Source organism: Castor canadensis, chromosome 5, assembly GCF_047511655.1.
Source record: "Castor canadensis chromosome 5, mCasCan1.hap1v2, whole genome shotgun sequence".
In the NCBI taxonomy this organism is placed as follows: Eukaryota; Metazoa; Chordata; class Mammalia; order Rodentia; family Castoridae; genus Castor; species Castor canadensis.
The window spans coordinates 152,488,141-152,505,446 of record NC_133390.1 but is presented as its reverse complement, the minus strand read 5'-3'; the positions used below and the strand labels follow the sequence as shown (position 1 = coordinate 152,505,446).

General features: G+C 44.1%; 2 protein-coding genes across 10 annotated transcripts in view; one reads left to right on the top strand and one right to left on the bottom strand.

Annotated features, from left to right (window-relative positions):
- The window catches only part of Pank2 (pantothenate kinase 2), a 27,397-nt gene extending 18,516 nt beyond the window's left edge, over positions 1 to 8,881 (top strand). For 5 of the 6 annotated variants that reach the window (XM_020171176.2, XM_020171177.2, XM_020171179.2 and 2 more), the window contains 3 exons: positions 2,104 to 2,227; positions 3,686 to 3,811; positions 8,311 to 8,881. In XM_020171176.2, the coding sequence (XP_020026765.2) occupies positions 2,104 to 2,227; positions 3,686 to 3,811; positions 8,311 to 8,361 (301 nt within the window). In that variant the 3' untranslated portion in view covers positions 8,362 to 8,881. Of the gene's footprint in view, positions 1 to 2,103; positions 2,228 to 2,437; positions 3,516 to 3,685; positions 3,812 to 8,310 lie in introns of those variants that run through there. The other variant, XM_020171178.2, reaches the window with a different exon arrangement.
- Rnf24 (ring finger protein 24) overlaps positions 1 to 17,306 on the bottom strand; it is a 116,051-nt gene that overhangs the window by 32,808 nt on the left and 65,937 nt on the right. For 3 of the 4 annotated variants that reach the window (XM_020171173.2, XM_020171175.2, XM_074074412.1), the window contains one exon: positions 8,430 to 17,306. The exons of the other annotated variant lie outside the window; for it this stretch is intronic. In XM_020171173.2, coding sequence (XP_020026762.1) covers positions 17,168 to 17,306 — 139 coding nt within the window. In that variant the 3' untranslated portion in view covers positions 8,430 to 17,167. Of the gene's footprint in view, positions 1 to 8,429 lie in introns of those variants that run through there. 4 annotated transcript variants of the gene reach the window in all.

The window sequence follows — 17,306 nt, the reverse complement described above, 5'->3', positions numbered from 1 at the left end:
TCTAATGAGACCCTGTCTCAAAAAACGCCCCCAGACAAGGCAGAAACCCAAAACAAAAACACAAAAGAAACCATTGCCTAATCTGAGGTTGTGAGGGTTTATTGCTATTTTCTTCTAAGAGTTTTATAGTGTTTTAGCTCTTTCATTTTGGTCTGTGATCCATTTTGAGTTATTTTTTGTGTATGCTGAGACGTGAAGGTCCAAATTCTTTCTTTAGCATGTGGCTGTCCAATTGTCCCAGCACCATTTGTTGAAAACTATTCTTTCCCTATTGGATTTTCTTGGTCCCTGTATCAGAAATCAATTGGCCATAGATACTAGGTTTATTTCTAGACTAAATTCTGCTTTGTTGTTTTGTATGTCTGTCCTTAGGCCAGCACCCTGCTGTTTTGATTACTGTAGGTTTGAATTAAAATTTGAAGAAAATAGAAATGAGTTCTCCAAGTTTCTCTTTTTAAGATTGTTTTATCTATTTTGGATTCCTTGAATTTCTTATGAAGTTTTGTCTCAACTTCGCAATGTGTACAAAGAAGACACGTGGAACTTTGTTTGCATTATATTAAACTACACACATCAAGTCTGTTGACCAGTTTGGGGAGTACTGCCTTTTTTTTTTTGCGACACTGAGTTTGAACTCAGGGCCGGCCTCACACATGCCAGGCAGGTGCTTTTTTTATTGCTTGAGCCACTCCCGAGTATTGCCATCGGATTTTCCTTTTTTTTTTTTTTTTTAATGGAGGGCAGTACTGGGGCTTGAACTCAGGGCCTACACCTTGAGCCACTCCCCCAGCCCTTTTTTGTGATGAGTTTTTTTGAGGTTGGGGGGTCTTGAACTATTTGCCTGGGCTGACTTCCAGCCTCCTGAGTAGCTAGGATTATAGGTGTGAGCCACCAGCACCCAGCAAGTATTGTTACCTTATTATTGTCAAGTCTTCTGGTCCAAGAAGATGGGCTTTCCATATATTTACGTCTTTCCTTTCTTTCAACAGTGTTTTGTAGATTTTAGTGTAGAAATATTATACTTCTTTTGTTAAATTCATTCCTAAGTGTTTTATTCTCTTTGATGCTATCATAAATAGAATTGTTTTGTTTTTTGAGATAGGGTCTTGCTGTGTAGTCCAAACTGGCCTTGAACTTGCTATCCTGCCTTCACCCCCTGAGTGCTGAGATTATAGGCATTTGCTTTTATACCCAGCTTAGCCTTGTTTTCTTAATTTAAAAAAAAAATTTTTTTTTTTGGCAGTACTGGGGCTTGAAATCAGGGCCTCATGCTTATAGGCAGGCAGTTTACTACTTAAGCCACTTTTTTATGTTGGATTTTTTTCGAGATAGGGTTTCACACACTATTTACCCAGGCTGGCTTTGAACCAAGGGCCTCCTGATCTCTGCCTCCTGAGTAGCTAGGATTATAGGTGTGAGCTACCAGTGCCTGGCAAGGACACCTGACTTTTAATAATAGAGAAGAGGCATTCATATATACTTGCTTGTTTGCTAATTTGAGGCACTGAGTACCATAGAGTTTATTTTCTGTGTTTGCAGCATTTACTCATTGGTCATCACTTCCTTTTTCTGATTGGCTAGGTTTGTGTTCTGTTCATAGTTATTAATGTAGCAATTCTGGCTAGGAAATTTGAAGTACTTTATTTTGCTGGGAAATCTGCAGCTCTTAAAGTAGCTTTCTGGGCCTCATCTATACATTGCTTTGCTCAGGTAAAGCAGTTAAGATGTGAATGTGACCATCTGAGTGGAATAGTCGTCACTAGAATGAATTACTAATAGAGGTATCTTCTTGGAACTGTCTCTGGTAGCAGGAAGGGCAATGTTGTCTTCTGGGGGAATCTAATGAGATGTTGGGATTATCTGGTATCAAAGTTATATTTCAGTCGAAACCACAGGAAGAGCTGCCTGCTCATTTAGAACACTTGCGGGCTTCTATTTGAAGCAGTTTTCTTTGAGCAGATACTCCATCATTGTATGGTAAAAAACTGGAAGATTTGAACAGTGTTGTTCTAAAAGCCAGTTTTATTCAGTAAAGTCACGTCGAATGTCTGTTGGACTGCGCTGCGTTTGGTTTAGCAGTGCGATCTTTTTTCCTCCTCGCAGCTTTGGAAACATGGTGAGCAAGGAGAAGCGAGAGGCTGTCAGGAAGGAGGACCTCGCCAGAGCCACTCTGATCACCATCACCAACAACATTGGCTCCATAGCAAGAATGTGTGCCCTTAATGAAGTAAGGGGTCAGGGGTTTCTTTTGTTGCTCCAAGGAAAATACTGAATATTCTTAAGGTGGGGGGGTTCCACCTTGATAATTGGCAATGTCTGTTATCTGAAAATAGTGCCTAAATGTAGTCATATGGGATGGACTTTGTTTCAGTGCAGAGTTAAAACTTTTCAAATACAGGTTAATCTTCATTGATTTTTTTTTTTTTTCTTACTAAAGATAGATACTGTTATTGTAAAGGTAAAATGACCTTTTTTGAGGAGAAAGTGGAAGAAGATAGGAAGAAAGCCAGTGTTCAGATGATGGAGACCTGGGAATGGGTGTGATGACGGATAACCATGCTGAATCTAGATTTCATGCTCATCGGGAGTTCTTGAGGTCCTGGGAAGGAATCCACAGGAAGTCACTGAAGTTGGAAGAAGACTGAGTAGGCAGAGGAAGGCCTGCCTTGGTTCCTCTCCACCTCAGTAGAGCTGCATCTTCGTGCTTTCAGCTTCTTTACAGTGCTGCCTTGTAGCATTCAGGTCAAGCAGCATTGTACAGGGCTATGAAAGAACCAAGAATGGGCTGCCCTTGGGGAAAGAGAATCTTGGATGCAGTTGGTGCAGCTTATGACTTGTTCCTGTTTATACAGTTTGGTTTTAAATTGAAAAATTTCATTTGAATATTATAACAGTACCTTTCTCTTTGTTGCATGTTTCCTGTGCTTATGTATTTGGAGATATTTTAGTTGGTATACATAACCATATTTTTTTTTAACTTTGACATTTCATGACTTCATATTTGATCAGGCTTTTTTGTCATACATTATTCTTATAGAGCTTGCCATTTGGTTACTTGCCAGTGATAACTCTGCAGTAAGGGTTTTTAGGTGTGTGGAGCTATTTTTGGCTCATTTTTGCTCAGGAGTGAGACTTCTTGTCTTTAGAATATGATTGTGATTATGAGTCTTCGTGTGAATTGCTGTGATGCTATTTTTTTGCACTGGGCCCAAACCCATTTAGATCATCTTTAGCAATGATGAATGAATCAGTTTCACTGCATCTTTACTAATGTTGGGGGGTTGAAGCTCAGGTAGTTGTTTTTGTTAACTTAATAGGTCTAAAATTTTGCTTTCTTTGATCACTAGTGAAGCTGAATTTTTTCTACCTGTTACATATCTAGTATAATTTGCCTATGTGTGTCACTTTCTGTTTTTGAATTAGGGTCTTAACTTTTTTTTTTTACCTACTTGTATACGATTTTTACTTAATAGTAGTTATTTACCATATTTAATAAAAATGTTTTTTCTAACCTGTTTTTTGTGACATTTTTGGGTGTAGAGTTTGATTAGCTCTGGACCAACTGGATTAAATTTGACCATCATTCAAATGCTGCTAAAAACTGTGTGGATCATGGTCTTCTGACTGTAGCATTTGAGAACAAAAACCAGGATATAAACTAATTGCCCTTTTTTTGATGTCTTAGAACATTAACCAGGTGGTATTTGTTGGAAATTTCTTGAGAGTTAATACGATTGCCATGCGGCTTTTGGCATATGCTTTGGATTACTGGTCCAAGGGGCAGTTGAAAGCGCTGTTTTCAGAGCACGAGGTGAGTGTACTTTTTTCTGGTGAATGTTACATACACAAAGGGCACATAATTTATATTGTAGAGGAACTTAAAGGAGACTCAAACTGGGCTGCACTATTTCTTTTTTTTTTTTTTTTGTAATTGTATAAGGTTGGATTTATTAACCTTGTGGGCTTTTTTTTTTTTTTGTGGTACTGGGGTTTGAATTAGGGCCTACCCTTTCAGCTACTCCACCTGCCCTTTTTTGTGATGGGTTTTTTCAAGATAGGATCTCAACTCTTTGCCTGGGCAGGTTTTGAGCTGTGATCCCCCTGATCTCTGCCTCCTAAGTAGCCAGGATTTCACACGGGAGCTACTGCTGCTTACCTTGCAAGCTGTTTCTTACCCAGTATAATTCAGAGTAGGTAGGTTTCTGACTAATTATAAGCTTAAACAATGTTAAGGAAAGAAATACCTTTTTTGGTAGTGCTGAGGATCAATCCCAGGACTTTGGCATGCTAGGAAAGCACTCTGCCACTAAGGTACATTCCCAGTCTCCAAAGGAAAAATTCTTTTTTTATTTTTTTCCTTTTTTTTTGGTGCTGGGGACCGAACTCGGGGCCTTGCACTTGCCAGGCAAGCGCTATTCCACTGAGCTAAATCTCCAACCCCAGGAAAAATTCTTGATGACCATTTCTCTTTATTTCAAGTATCATATTTTCTGAACAGTCCTCCATTTCACTGGCTCTGTAAATGCAGTCCCTTTGGGTTCTGCTTTTTTTTTTTAATGCAAATTTTTATGTATTGATAGAATCATGTGCCATTTATGTAACATTTATGTTCTAAAAATGAAGAGAACAGTAAGAACATGCTAGACTAGAACCATACTATCACAAGGATAGGCTAGAAATTACAAAATGGAAAGAAATCATCAAATTGTTCCACCTGATACTCTACCTCAGAAAGTACCCTTTTGTTTTTCCTGTTTGGAGGAAAAATGGAACAAGAATTATGGAAGGACGGGGATTCTTTTCCCTCCCTTTGGTTGATGGGTGGTTCAACCATTTCACATTTTTTTTTTACTATGAACATTTTCCTGAATAACGTGCATGTTTGTTGTAACAGTGTTTATGTGAATGACAAATCAAATAGGATTTGAAGTGATACAATAATTACTTTTGCCGTTAAAGTTGCTCTAAGGTTTTCTTTTTAAATTGCTTTACGTTCATAGTTAAAAAATCCAAAGTACATAAATTTCCCCTAGCAGAAAGATTAAATCTAAACCATGTAACTTTTTTTTTAACTCCTAATGCTATATATTAGCAAATCGTTAAGTTTCTTATAGTTATAATTTCTGTATGCATCTTGTGCCTTGCGATCTTTTAGAATGGAAAATTCTAATTTAATGTTATATCTTAGTATAACTTTCTTCCTGCATACTTTCTACCTCTTGTTGAGATCTTTTTCCTAGGTGAAACAGATTAGTTTTTTATGTAAACCTATTTTTTTTATTTTGTTTTTTTTTTGAGAAAAGTCTCACTGTGTAGGCCAGGCTGACGTAGAACTTGCTGTGTAGTTCAGGCTGGCCTTGAATTTGTGATACTCCAGTCTTGGCCTGTTGAACGCTGGGATTACAGATGTGTACCACCATACTTGGCATGTTAATCTTTCCCTCTGACACCCCCCCCAAACAAAACAAAACAAAACAAAACAAAACAATTTGTACAGGTTAAGTATCTCTAATCAGGAAATCTGAAACTTTGAGTGCTGATGAACATTCTGGATTAGGGATGTTCCACCGGGAAAATCTATGTATATATTTCAATCCGAAAGACTCCAAAATTTGACAGACTTTTGACTTCCAAGTATTTTGGATAAGGGTTACCCATCCTGTAGTTATACTTATTTTGTCATTATTACTGCCTGTTTAACTTCATTTTTTCTTCTGCTTAGCATTGCTGGACCATTTCTTCCTGGGTTTTCCATTTGCATTCATGCCTCTGACTATTGTTGATTTCCTAGACTTGAAAAAAACTCGTGTCCTTCTGTGGCGAGGCAGTCAGTTTAATGGTGGTTGTGGAAGCTTGGTGTATTCTTCTGAGGTCATCTGTCTCTTTCTTCACTGTTCTTGGTTGTTGACTACAACAGCCTGTCTCTTTGTTTACTTAGTGTAGGTTCAGGGTCTTTAGTGAACTCAGTGTAATGGTTAACTGTCTTCTTTTGTCATTGTAAAATAAAGCACAGATACAGGAAGCTACATGAAACAACATAGATTTTTATAAAATAAACACCCGGGGCTGGAGGAGTGGCTCAATTGGCATTGCACCTGCCCAGCAAGCCCAAAGCCCTGAGTTCAAACTCCAGTACAGGCAAATAAATCAGTGAGCACCCTTGCCTCTGTGTCCCTGGCCACGATAGCTAACTGAGCTGTGGCGAGTCTCTTGGCTGCTTAATCCTCCAATGCTGGCCTCCTCACGATACAGATAGTGTGGTTTCCTTATTGAAAAGCAAGGAAACAGACAGAGGGCAGACCATAGCTTCTCTGTTGTTTGGGGACATGTATCTACTTGTGCTAGCTTTTCTTTTTTTCTTTCTTTTTTTTTGCAGCCCTGGGGTTTGAACTCAAGGCCTCATATTTGTGAGGCAGGCGCTCTACCATGTGAGCCACTGTACTTGCCCTTTTTTGTGTTGAATATTGTCGGGGCTGGCTTTGAATGGCCATCCTCCTGATCTCTGCCTCCTGAGTAGCTAGGATTACAGGCTTGAGCTACCAGCACTCAGTTCTGCTAGCTTTTCTTGAAAAAAAATAGACTGAACCTACTATTTCTAATACTTCAGACACTTGGTATGTTCTTCAGAATTCACAATGAAGTCTTTCAAGATCTTTCTATGTTCTGGTTTCATTTCTTTCTTCCCTCCCTCCCTTCCTCCTTTCTCTACCTCCCTTTCTCTCTCTCTCTTCCTTTCTTTCTCCTTCCTTCCCTCCCCCACTTTTCTTTCAACCCAGGGCTTCATGCACACTGGAAAAGCACTCTGCATCCCTAGCCCTAGTTACTTCTCTTAAGTATAGTTCAGTATTTACTCTCATGCTTTAGAGACCTTGATGAATTCTGTAGCATTGTAGTTTTCTTTGGTTCCCTGTTGGCATTCTCCTGCTGTCAGTATGTGCTTTGTCTCATTTCTTTCATTACTTCATCCAGTTTTGTTTGTTTGGTTGGTTTCTAGTATTTGGTTGCATTTGATCTGACTCCTTACTTGTGGCGATGGTGTGACTCTTGTCCTCTTTCAGGTCCTCACCTGTTCTCCAGAGCTGCTTTCTTCAGTTTGTCTCCAGACATCCCCTGCTACTTATGGGGAGTAGATTATGAGAAACCTATGAGAACTTGACAGTTGTGCTCAATGATCTACAGGCTGAGTTTGGCAAGCCCCAAGCTGCAGCAGAGAGAGAAGGCAAAATGCAGCACAGCTGCTGTTCCTAAATTGTTTACGTTCAGAGAAAGAAGTAGGAAGTTCAGAGACATAGGAATGCAGGTTTCTCTTGTTACAATGTCACGCCCCTCCCCAGAACTGTTGCTCCACCTCCTTGTTTACCATTGGATATAAAAGACTCACTGAAGGAGGACAGGAGGGTTTTTTGATGGAGGTTGGTTGATTGGTGGATTGCTGTGTTACACTAGAGATTAGAGGAAACATGGGACAGTGCAAGTCTTGAGGACCGAGATTTTAAGAAAGCTAAAGAGAACATGGGACAGTGCAAGTCTTGAGGACCGAGACTTTAAAAGGGAACATGGGACAGTGCAAGTCTGAGGGCCAAGACTGCAAGAGAGATTAAAGGGACAGAGCATGTCTAAGGAAAGAGACTTTAAAGAATAGAAAAGAAGCAAGGTTTTAAAGAAAGACTTTAAAAGTAAGGCCTTAAAGAATAGAGAAGAAAAGAATAGTAGAGAAAAGAAGTAATGAGGCTATTGTGTGTCTTCATCTGAGCGTCCTGCGCACCTGGCTCCAACTTTATGCATGTTTATCTTCTATCCTTTGTCCTTTCTTCATCTCCAGTTGCCCCCAATTAGGTCAGGAGGAACAGAGCTTGAGAAAGCTCACTCCAGCTACCCTCATCTCCTATAGGTGAATCTTCGGTCCATTCCACCACTTCCTCACCTTCCTTCCCATCTCCAGGTCTTCAACCTCTGTGGTACTTATGCCCCATCTCACCTTTATCTCTTAGTTGTCTGGAGTTGTGCCAGGCCTCTGTTGGCTCTCCCTTCTTGTTCCCCAGGACAGCCCAGAGCAACTGAGTCCCTGGCTGCCTCACCTACCACAGAGCTTGCTGTGGGCTTGGCTGTGCTCTTGCCACAGTGGACAGACATGTCTAGGTGTCTTATATATCCAAGCCCTCCCACCCGGAGGCACTCTTGGAAATGGGTCAGGAGGTGCCTAGGAAATGGAGTTAAGGGCCACATTGGCTTTAATACTAGTAATCCCATTTGTGGTAACTTAATAAGCTTAAGGAAAATTGCTCTTATTCTTGTTGTTCTTTTTTTCAGGGCTATTTTGGAGCTGTTGGAGCACTCCTTGAGCTGTTGAAGATTCCCTGATTGTTACTTGTGAGGGCTTCCTGGAACCTTCCACAATGGGATCTGTGAACTTTAGTTTTTTAAGAGACTCAGTTTTATGATCGTGTACTAGCCGAATCAGCAAGAAATGACAAGTGTATTTTTCTAAGTCATCAAGATAAATCCTTAAAATTCAGTCAAAACTAGCAACCAGTGAGGAAAGATACATTAAAAGCAAAAACCATGGGCCATGTCCAGGCATTGTGAAGATTTGCTGTTTTTAAGTTGCTCTTCAGCATAGAAGTGTTGAAATCTGCGGTGTTGAAATCTCTGCCTTGAGAGACACTCTCCTGGGGAGAGCTGTCCTACATTCCTTTGTTCAGCTGACTGTAGTTGTGTGTCCTGTTTGAACTTGCTAAATGCATTGCAAGCTGCCCTGTGTTCCACTCTAATCAGAATTTTGTCAGTATGCCCTTGGACATCACCTGTGCATTATTCTGGTTTGCATTTAGCCTTTGTGTGAACATACAAAAAAAAATGATTTATTTTGAAGTTCTGCAAACTTAACTGGGCATTTCAGTTTTTACCTGCAACTTTACTACAAGTTTTGGAAGGGCAGTTCATGTTACTTAACATTGTAAATCGTGGAGTGGTCTGTGTGGAAAGACAAGGCTTTGACAGAATTCCCTTGGGTAGTGGGGACTGGGGACCTGATGAAAGCAGGCAAACTAATAGAAAAAACACAGTCCAGAAGACACTAGACTAAAGGGCTGGTCTAGAGTTGACATTCCCAGACAAAGCCCACCAGGAACTGGCAGGGGGCCTTCAGGGGAGGAAACAAGTCTCAGGAGGCTGCTTGAGAGATTTGACAGTCTGTGAGATAATCTTGGTAAGGACTAAACTTTTTCTTTTTGCCATGTAGAAATGGTGCAGCCTTTGTATCTTACATTAAGTAATGCCTCTGTCATTGCTGAAGGCAAGGAACAGCTTGTACACAGCAGCCTTGGAAGAGAGACCTCAAACTCTGTGGCCACTTAGCTTAGTTTGCCTTTTGGCTGGGGCTGAGGGATGGGCCCCAGGTAGCACAGAGCCACCCACAGGTCAGGGTAATAGGATTTCAGGGATAGATTTGGCTGGCCAGCTCACAATCATTCCTAATTCTTAGAGGGGCAGCTGCCTTTGAGAACGTGCCTTGGCACACCTGAGGTGTGGTGCCACTCAGATGGGGTCTTGTGCAGTGCAGAGCACAAGGGATGCAGCAGAGATGGCAGTTTTGTCTTCGCTACTGCTCCTGGCCCAGCTGTTTTGGTACCCCAATGCTGTGTTCTGCCCTCTGCTCCCAGTTACTTTGGTGGCTCTGCATCCCCCCCACAACCATCAAAGATGGCATCATCTATTTTTGCCAGGTGTTTTCAGCTCCTGTGCCTGAGGCCCTGCTACTGCCCTGGGCCTGCCCCTCCCCCTAGCTTTCTGAAGGTCTTGACAGTGCTGTATGTGGGTCTTCTCCTTCAGCCCTTGCTGTTCCCACACTAACAGAAGGAAACAAGCTCAGAGGAGTGGCCCAAGGTCACAGTTGGGAGTGGCAGAGCTGGACTCAGGCCCGGGTCTGTCTGGCCCAGGAGCTTGAGTTGGGAGTCTTCCTCCACTTTGCCTTCCTCCCTGAACCCGCTGCTCCATTTCCTCAGGTTCCACCTTGTATTCAGCTCACCCTCTCATTTCATGGGATTGTAGACATGTGACATCATGTCTGGCTCACATGGGTGGGTTCTTGACAGGCCACCACTGACTCTCAAAAATTGAGGGGGCATTTCAGGGCCTCATCTTTACCTCTTAACTATAGGACCTTCTTGCTTCTGCTTCCCAGGCTACCTCTTGTCTGCCACGTTACTGACAATAGACATCACCAGTATTCAGGCTCAGTTGAGAGCCTTCCCCGAGTAGTCATTTGCCCTCATCTTGACTACCAAAGCAGCTCTGCGGCCAGCCCTGGTCTCTGAGCTCTAGCCTGACACTGCCTACTTCACTGTTAACCGGTAGGCCTCCAGGGCCATCGCTATACAAAAAGATGCACATCTGCACCCATGCCATCTTTAGACTGTGAGGTGCACACAGACTCAATCTCTAGTGATTGCCTCCACCTTGCCTTCTCAGCAGCTTTCAGTCTGCCCTTCCCTTGGTGCTCTGAGTGTCCCACCTCTACCACAGTAGTGCAACAAGGACCTTGAACTAAGATGGGAGAGAGGAAATGCTTTGTGGGCTGTTTGGGCCATGGTGGCTAGAGGTGGGGGATGAGAGCAGGGAGGCACTGTGAGGGCAGCTTGGCTTGATTTGACTGTTTGAGTTGAAGACATTCATTGAATAGACAGTTGGGTATTTGGGTTGGAGATACAGAGCTGAGAATGTGCACGTTAGTGAATCCCAGAAGTGTGAGTAAGTCACAGGAGATGGGTAATTAAGCAACAGGCCGCAAGGAAAGCAAGCCCAATTAGGGGCCTGTGGCTCAGCAGGACGATCGGGGGCTCTCTGTACCTTCGTGAAGAGGTTATGAGGCTGCCCAAATGGGGCTGCAGAGGTCCTGATGAGGGATCAGCAGTGGCCACAGCTGCAGAACTTTGGACCAAGACTTTTTTTTTCTCTTGAAAAGTAGTTACTTCCAAGTCTAAAAGCCCTCCCAGCTGTAGGACTGAGGTGGCGGGGCAAGTCCTTGGGTATCGTGGGCTGTGGTGGGATGGTGCTCAGCTGTGCTAGTGAAAGTTGTCATGAGTGGTGTTCATGAATGGGAGACTGCCTGCCTGTGCCCAGCTGGCGGAGCCTGTGTGTCCACTGTAGTCTCCATCTGGTCCTCTGTCTTACTCCTTGTGGAGACTCGGCACTCTCCACCACAGCCTACGCCCCACTACTCTCTACATACATAGGGGACAGGCCAGAGGCTCCTCCATCCAGTTGATCAGAACTTGTCTTGAATTTCCAAGTCTTGCCATGAGTTAAGTTCAAAGGTACACAATATGAAGTATTTTCAAAATCTCTTTATTTACATGTGTTCCAGTCAATTACATGCATGTTTCATTTTTAAACAAGTGATTAGCAAAAAATGCATTAAAATAGCAATTAAATATACAAAAATATAGCTTACAAAACCTGCAAATGTTTAAAAATATTCTGCTGCAGAATTCTTAGTGTACAAATATGTCTATGAAACCTGAAGGTCAGCATTTCATAAACTTTTTTAGGGAATTATACAATACCTAGTGAATAAGCCCCAAAGGGCTAAACTGCAAGACTAAAGTGCCCTCCTTTCCCATTATGGTTTGTCAAGAGACCCAGAGACCCAGTTACTAGTTACTTGGAAGACCAGGCTGTAACCAGGAGGAACTTGCCAACACTTGCCACCCTTCCCCACCTGTGCTAACCTGGCCTGGGAGGGAGGAATGTGGACGGAGAGGAACCATGCACAGGAGGCCTGAGACCCAGACCTGCGAGGGCGGGACTGGACAGGTTGCTAAGAGTTTAACCAAAGCTCAAACAAGTCTCGATGTGGTAGGGCACACGTTCTAAGTTACGCTGTGTCTGTGAAGCAGTGAAGGTGTTTGCCCTGGCCTCATGGCCACAGGAGTAAGGACTGGGCTGATAAGCCAAGAGTGCTAATCCTGCCCTAAAAGTTGAATGAAACAATTTGCATCTTGCAACAACTTGCGTTCTAAAGCTGAACTGGAGAAACCACATTTATGGAACAAGCCCCTATTTTTCTCCTTATACATCTCACGCGGAAGCACATTCCATGGCCCATGGGCCTCTAATCTCACAGAGCCACGGCTGGCAAATTTTCTATTTATCACCTGCAAATTTCAGAATTTGTGACTTGACATCTCCTTAGGAAATTCCTAATAGTTCCAGGGGAAGACACTAACCTAGGCCAGAGATTCCACAAGTGCCAGAAGGATGGGGTTCACAAAATTCAATTCTCAAGGTTGAGATTGGGTGGGCCTAGTGAGACAAGTGGTAGCTGTGGGAAAGCAAGGTATGGATGGGCCTGTGCCCCTCTGCTCAGGGCTGCTTGGAGGAAGCAGCTTTAACCTGTATCTAGAAGGCAAGAATAAACTTGAAAAAGCTACCACTAGTGGCGTTTTTTTTTTTTTTTTTAATTGGAAAAGAAGTTGGGGGAGGGGGATTCTATAGAACATTTGCTTCTGCAAGTGCCCATAAAGATGGGGAAGAGGGGAGAGGGAAGCACAGTTGGCCCTGGAGACATGGGCTGCCTGCTTCACAAGACAGGAGTCTTCAGTTGCTGCTGTTCACACTCCTGCCTCAAAAACATTGGTACCCACCTGAGATAGTGTAACAGTGGTAGCCAGACACAGGCACTGGACACTCCTGGTCCTCCTGGAGTGGCCAAGATGGGGGAGGGGTGGCAGCTTCTCCAGGCACCTGCAGGGGCTGCTCTTGCTAGAGAGCCTGATGGGAGGGGCCTGTCATACATCAGGAAGATGGTCAAATTCTGGTTGTTCTGTCAGATTATCCCCTATTCTTGGGGATAAGGGAGAGATTTCAGTTTCTGATTTGTATAGGAAACTAGAATTCCAGTATGTTGCAATCAAGTAGAAATACGCCTTATTCAAAAGTAATGTGATGGCAAAAATATCCCACAATTCTGGACTCACCTTTTACAGATGATCTAATTTCTGGATGGTTCTTCCCACATGAGTAAAAACATTTTCTCAAATATACCTGACTGCTGTTCTGTGAGTAAAAAGATTATATATACACACGTGAATGTGTGTGTATGCACAAATAACCCCTGCAAGGATACACAAGGAACGTGGTGGTGGGTGCTCTTGGGGTAAGGAGCTGTGCTTGCTGGGGTGAGGAGTACAAGGAAGACATTAACTATTTTGTGATTTGCAAACCCCGTGGAAGGATTACTTATACAAAAATTAAGAAAGCAAGACAGCACTGAGTAATCAAGTCAGGGTGCACTGTGGGCAGAGACATGGTGGTGACCAAGGAAGATCAGGAAAAGACTGGAGGCCAGGCCTCAGGGAAAGCCCCCATAGCTACGAAGCTCACAAGCTTGTGACCCAGATATTATGAGGTATCAGTAGCCCTCTGCCCCTCAGGCCTCTGTCCACCAGACTTTGGACTGGCTAATCCTCCCAAGAGGTGAGAAGAACACTTACTACAATCCCTGGGTAGTGGATAAGTAAACAAGGCTCTGAAAGGCTAACCTGCAAAAAAGCACAAGGCAAGTTGAGTGGTAAGGGAGTGATTTCCAACTACTACATGCACTTCAGCTGAGAGCTCTGGGGTTCCTCAGCGCATTTCCTGGCTCCCAGAGAGCCTCTCAGAAAATAATTCATTCAAAGTAGAAATTTAGAGTGGGACCAAGCAATGGAGATGGCATACTTTGGAATGGGGCTGTAAAAAGAGACAAGGCCTAAGGTCGTTCCTTTGATGGATCCAAGGGCCTTGGCAATGGGGTAAAGGATCTTCACTTGTGAAGTCAAGAACCAGGGTACTTGGTGGCTCCCGCCTGTAATCCTAGCTACTTAGGAGGCAGAGATCAGAAGGATTGTGGTTTGAAGCCAGTCTGGGCAAATAGTTCACGAGACCCTATCTTGATTACACACACACACACACACACACACACACACACACACACACTCTCACTCTCACTCTCTCTCACTCTCTCTCTCTCTCTCTCTCTCTCTCTCTCTCTCTCTCTCTCTAGGTGTAGGCCCTGAGTTCTAGCCCCAGCCCCAGTACCACAAAACAAAACAGGGTACTTGGCAAATGGTGGGCGGTCCCCTGTATTCCTTAGTCCAGACTTTACCAGAGGCCACCTGTCCCAGTTGGGGCACAGGCTAGGCAAGCATAACTATAAGGCCTCATCTGCCAGGGGAGGGCCTAACCAAATCACACTTCCCAGCTTTTAGTGTTTTATGGTGACTCAACTAGAAATCAAATCAGGCTGTGCTGGTTCCATTTCCATAGCCAGCTGAATTCAGTTGTCCCCTTAGCAACCACGACCATGATTCAGCTACCAAGGAGTCCAGCTGGACTAAGTTATGCTCCACTAACTCTGCACACAAGTGACATCCAATCTTTGAGCTGTGCTAAGACACTATAACAAAGTATATCAGCTCTAGTGATCCAAGAGCAGACCACAGTCCCCAGTATTGACAAAAGGTCAACAAATCATGGAGGTGGATGTAGAATAGGCAGCCTTACTGTGGGTTTGGGCCTGAGCTTAGAGTGTCGAAAGGAATCCCTAACTCATCAGCAGTGCAGATGTACAGGGAAACCCTGGTGGGGAATCCAGATGTGGGGAGCAAATGAATTTGGGTCATGTGGTTAGGAGTTAGTTGCTGGAACTACTGAGAGTGGTACTGGGCCTGCTACAGCAGGAGGCCATCCAGCCCAGAAAGAGATGACTAAAAGCAGAAAGAATACTCTTCTAACTCCAGCTTCCAGCCCAAATTCTAGCCCAAGGAATGCCTTTGAAGAAGCACTTGCATTCACAAGTGCTGAGGTGGTGAGATCAGCGGCATCTCACAGGTTTGCTGTGTTCTGTCCGTGTGGGCCCAAAGCAGGGTAGAGGGCATTTTTGTGCTTTCTTCCACTGGCCCTGACTATCCAGGCTACACGCCGACCACCTCAACCTGCCTAGGACTCTGACACAGTGAGATGATTATTTTGCCTCCATACACGTTGGGCATTGATGAGGCTGTCTCTATTAATGAGGACAGGAAAAGAAAAGGGCTGCAGCTGAAAGGCTAGCATCTTACAAAAGCTTGTGAGTGGTGATAATTTGCAGTATAGATCACATGGAATTCCTCCTTTGAAGGAAAAAACTTTCTTATGGGAGCCCTATAACAAAGAGATGAAGTCTATCCCAAGGCCATGCCATGGGAAATGGGGGATGGTGGCCATTCATGAGGCTTAGACCAGAAGCAAGCCCATTCCTGACATTGGTCACTGAGAACACTTCACTGTAAACTGGATGTTGCAGCATTTGACTCTATCATGCTACAAACAGAACACAAGGAGAGGGAAAGCAGGGGTGTAATAAAGAGTTCTCATGGGGGGCCAAACAGGCTAAGGCATTCATGTAAAATAGTTTACATTTCTCTTGCCCTGTGTGAACAGGTCACACATAGGAAACAGTCAATTCTGAATAACTGGATTTGTAATTTTCCAAACTGGATTCTGCTCAGCACTTTTCTTTTTTTTCTTTTGAGACAGGGTCTCACTATGAGCCCAGGCTGGCCTCAAACTTGTGATCCTCCTGCCTCAGCCTTCCTAGTGCTAGGATTATAGGTGTGTCTCACCATGCTGGACTCCCCCAGCACTTTTCTAGGCAAATGGGAATTTTCCTCCTTATCTGACCCCAGCTACCTGAGGCAAAGACAGGTTCCCTCTTGTTCTATGATGGTAGAGGCTGGATTCCAGAAAAAAAGTTTCTAGAGACATGCCATAAACAGAGCTGTAAAGCCTCCTTCATCCTCTCCATGCCATGCAGATGTACTTCCAGTGAGAAGCTTCCCTGCTCACACCTGTGGGATGGAGTGGAGCAAATAAGGTGATGAGGTGAGGCAGCACTCATGACAAGGGAGGGGACAGCAGGCTGTGAAGAATGTTGGCTCGCCCACTGCTGCTTTACATGGCTAATTTACACAATGTTCACAGATCCTAATGGGCTGAGTCATTTCTAGAAAGGTTGGACAGAAACAACCAAGAGCAGCATGCATTTCTCTCCTAGAAAGACACTTTTCAGTTAGTCATCTTAAGTCCAAATACTGAGGCACACACCAGTGGATGGACAGCCCTGCAGGAGCTTCCTGAAACTATATACAACTCCAAGTGTATTACCGGCTCCAGGTGTTGGAATGACATAGGATAAACTGTTAAAAGTTAATGCCAGCCATTTTTTCTTGAGTAGAAATGGCATGAGGGAAGAGAACAAAGGGAAGGAAGAAGGTGGGAGCCAAGGGGTCAGCAGCTATGCTAGCATCACTCTGCACTGGAAGGTACATGGGCAGCACCCTTAGGTCCTCCTGGGTCACACAGGGACAATGTGGGCTCAAGGCCAAGCCCCTGCTGGGGCTCCTTGATGGGTCGTACTGGTGAACAGGAGGGGGGAATGATTAAAAAATGGCTTCTCACCAAGCCTTTCCAAGTGCATTGAATATTTTCAGCTTAGATGATTTGACAGCAAGTGTCATGAACCTGGGGGGTGGGGGCAGGTGTGGTGTGGCGAGGGGTACTGTTGCAGTTGTATTGAGAGCCCTTGGGTTCCAAGATGGCCTTATCAAAGGAACATGGAAAGCCTTGTGGGCACTGCCTTACCAACCGCTGGCAGCTGGTGTGCTTCAGCTGCCATAACTGCTGCTTTCACTTGGCTCAGGGCTGCCAGGAGGGGTTGGGGTACAAAGGCATGCGAGGTCTGCACAGAAGCTTATCTGTCCACAGAGAAAGATGTGGCTTTAAAGACCTGCCCTAAGTCCCCTTCTCTTAACACCTGTGTTTATCTTCCCTTCTGCTTGATAAAGATTCATCTTGACTCTTGGAGACAGAGTATAATGGAGTTTAGCAAGAGATGCTCATGAAGTTTCTGGAACCAAACCTGCAGGCTCAGCCACTCCTCTCCTCTTGCATGGGGTAGTGTCAGAGTGCTTTGGCTGTCTCAGACCCAGATGCCTAGGTTCCTAGCTTGGCTGGCCCAGGAGTTCTTCATGAGGCAAAGGAAGTGGCAGCTGGTACCCCAGGAAGAGAGCAGCCAAGAAGAGTCTGCTTGTGTTCCTCCTGATTCCATGAAGATGTCATATCCAGACAGTCTGATCCTTGCAGGGAGCTATACAATGTTCTCTGCCCCAGGGAGGGGCCCCTGGGGGGGCCCGTGGTCCTGCTTACTGTGTAACTGGGCCAGCTGCAGAACTGGCATGTTGCACAGGGGACACACCTTTCGAACCTCCAGCCACTTAATAAGGCAC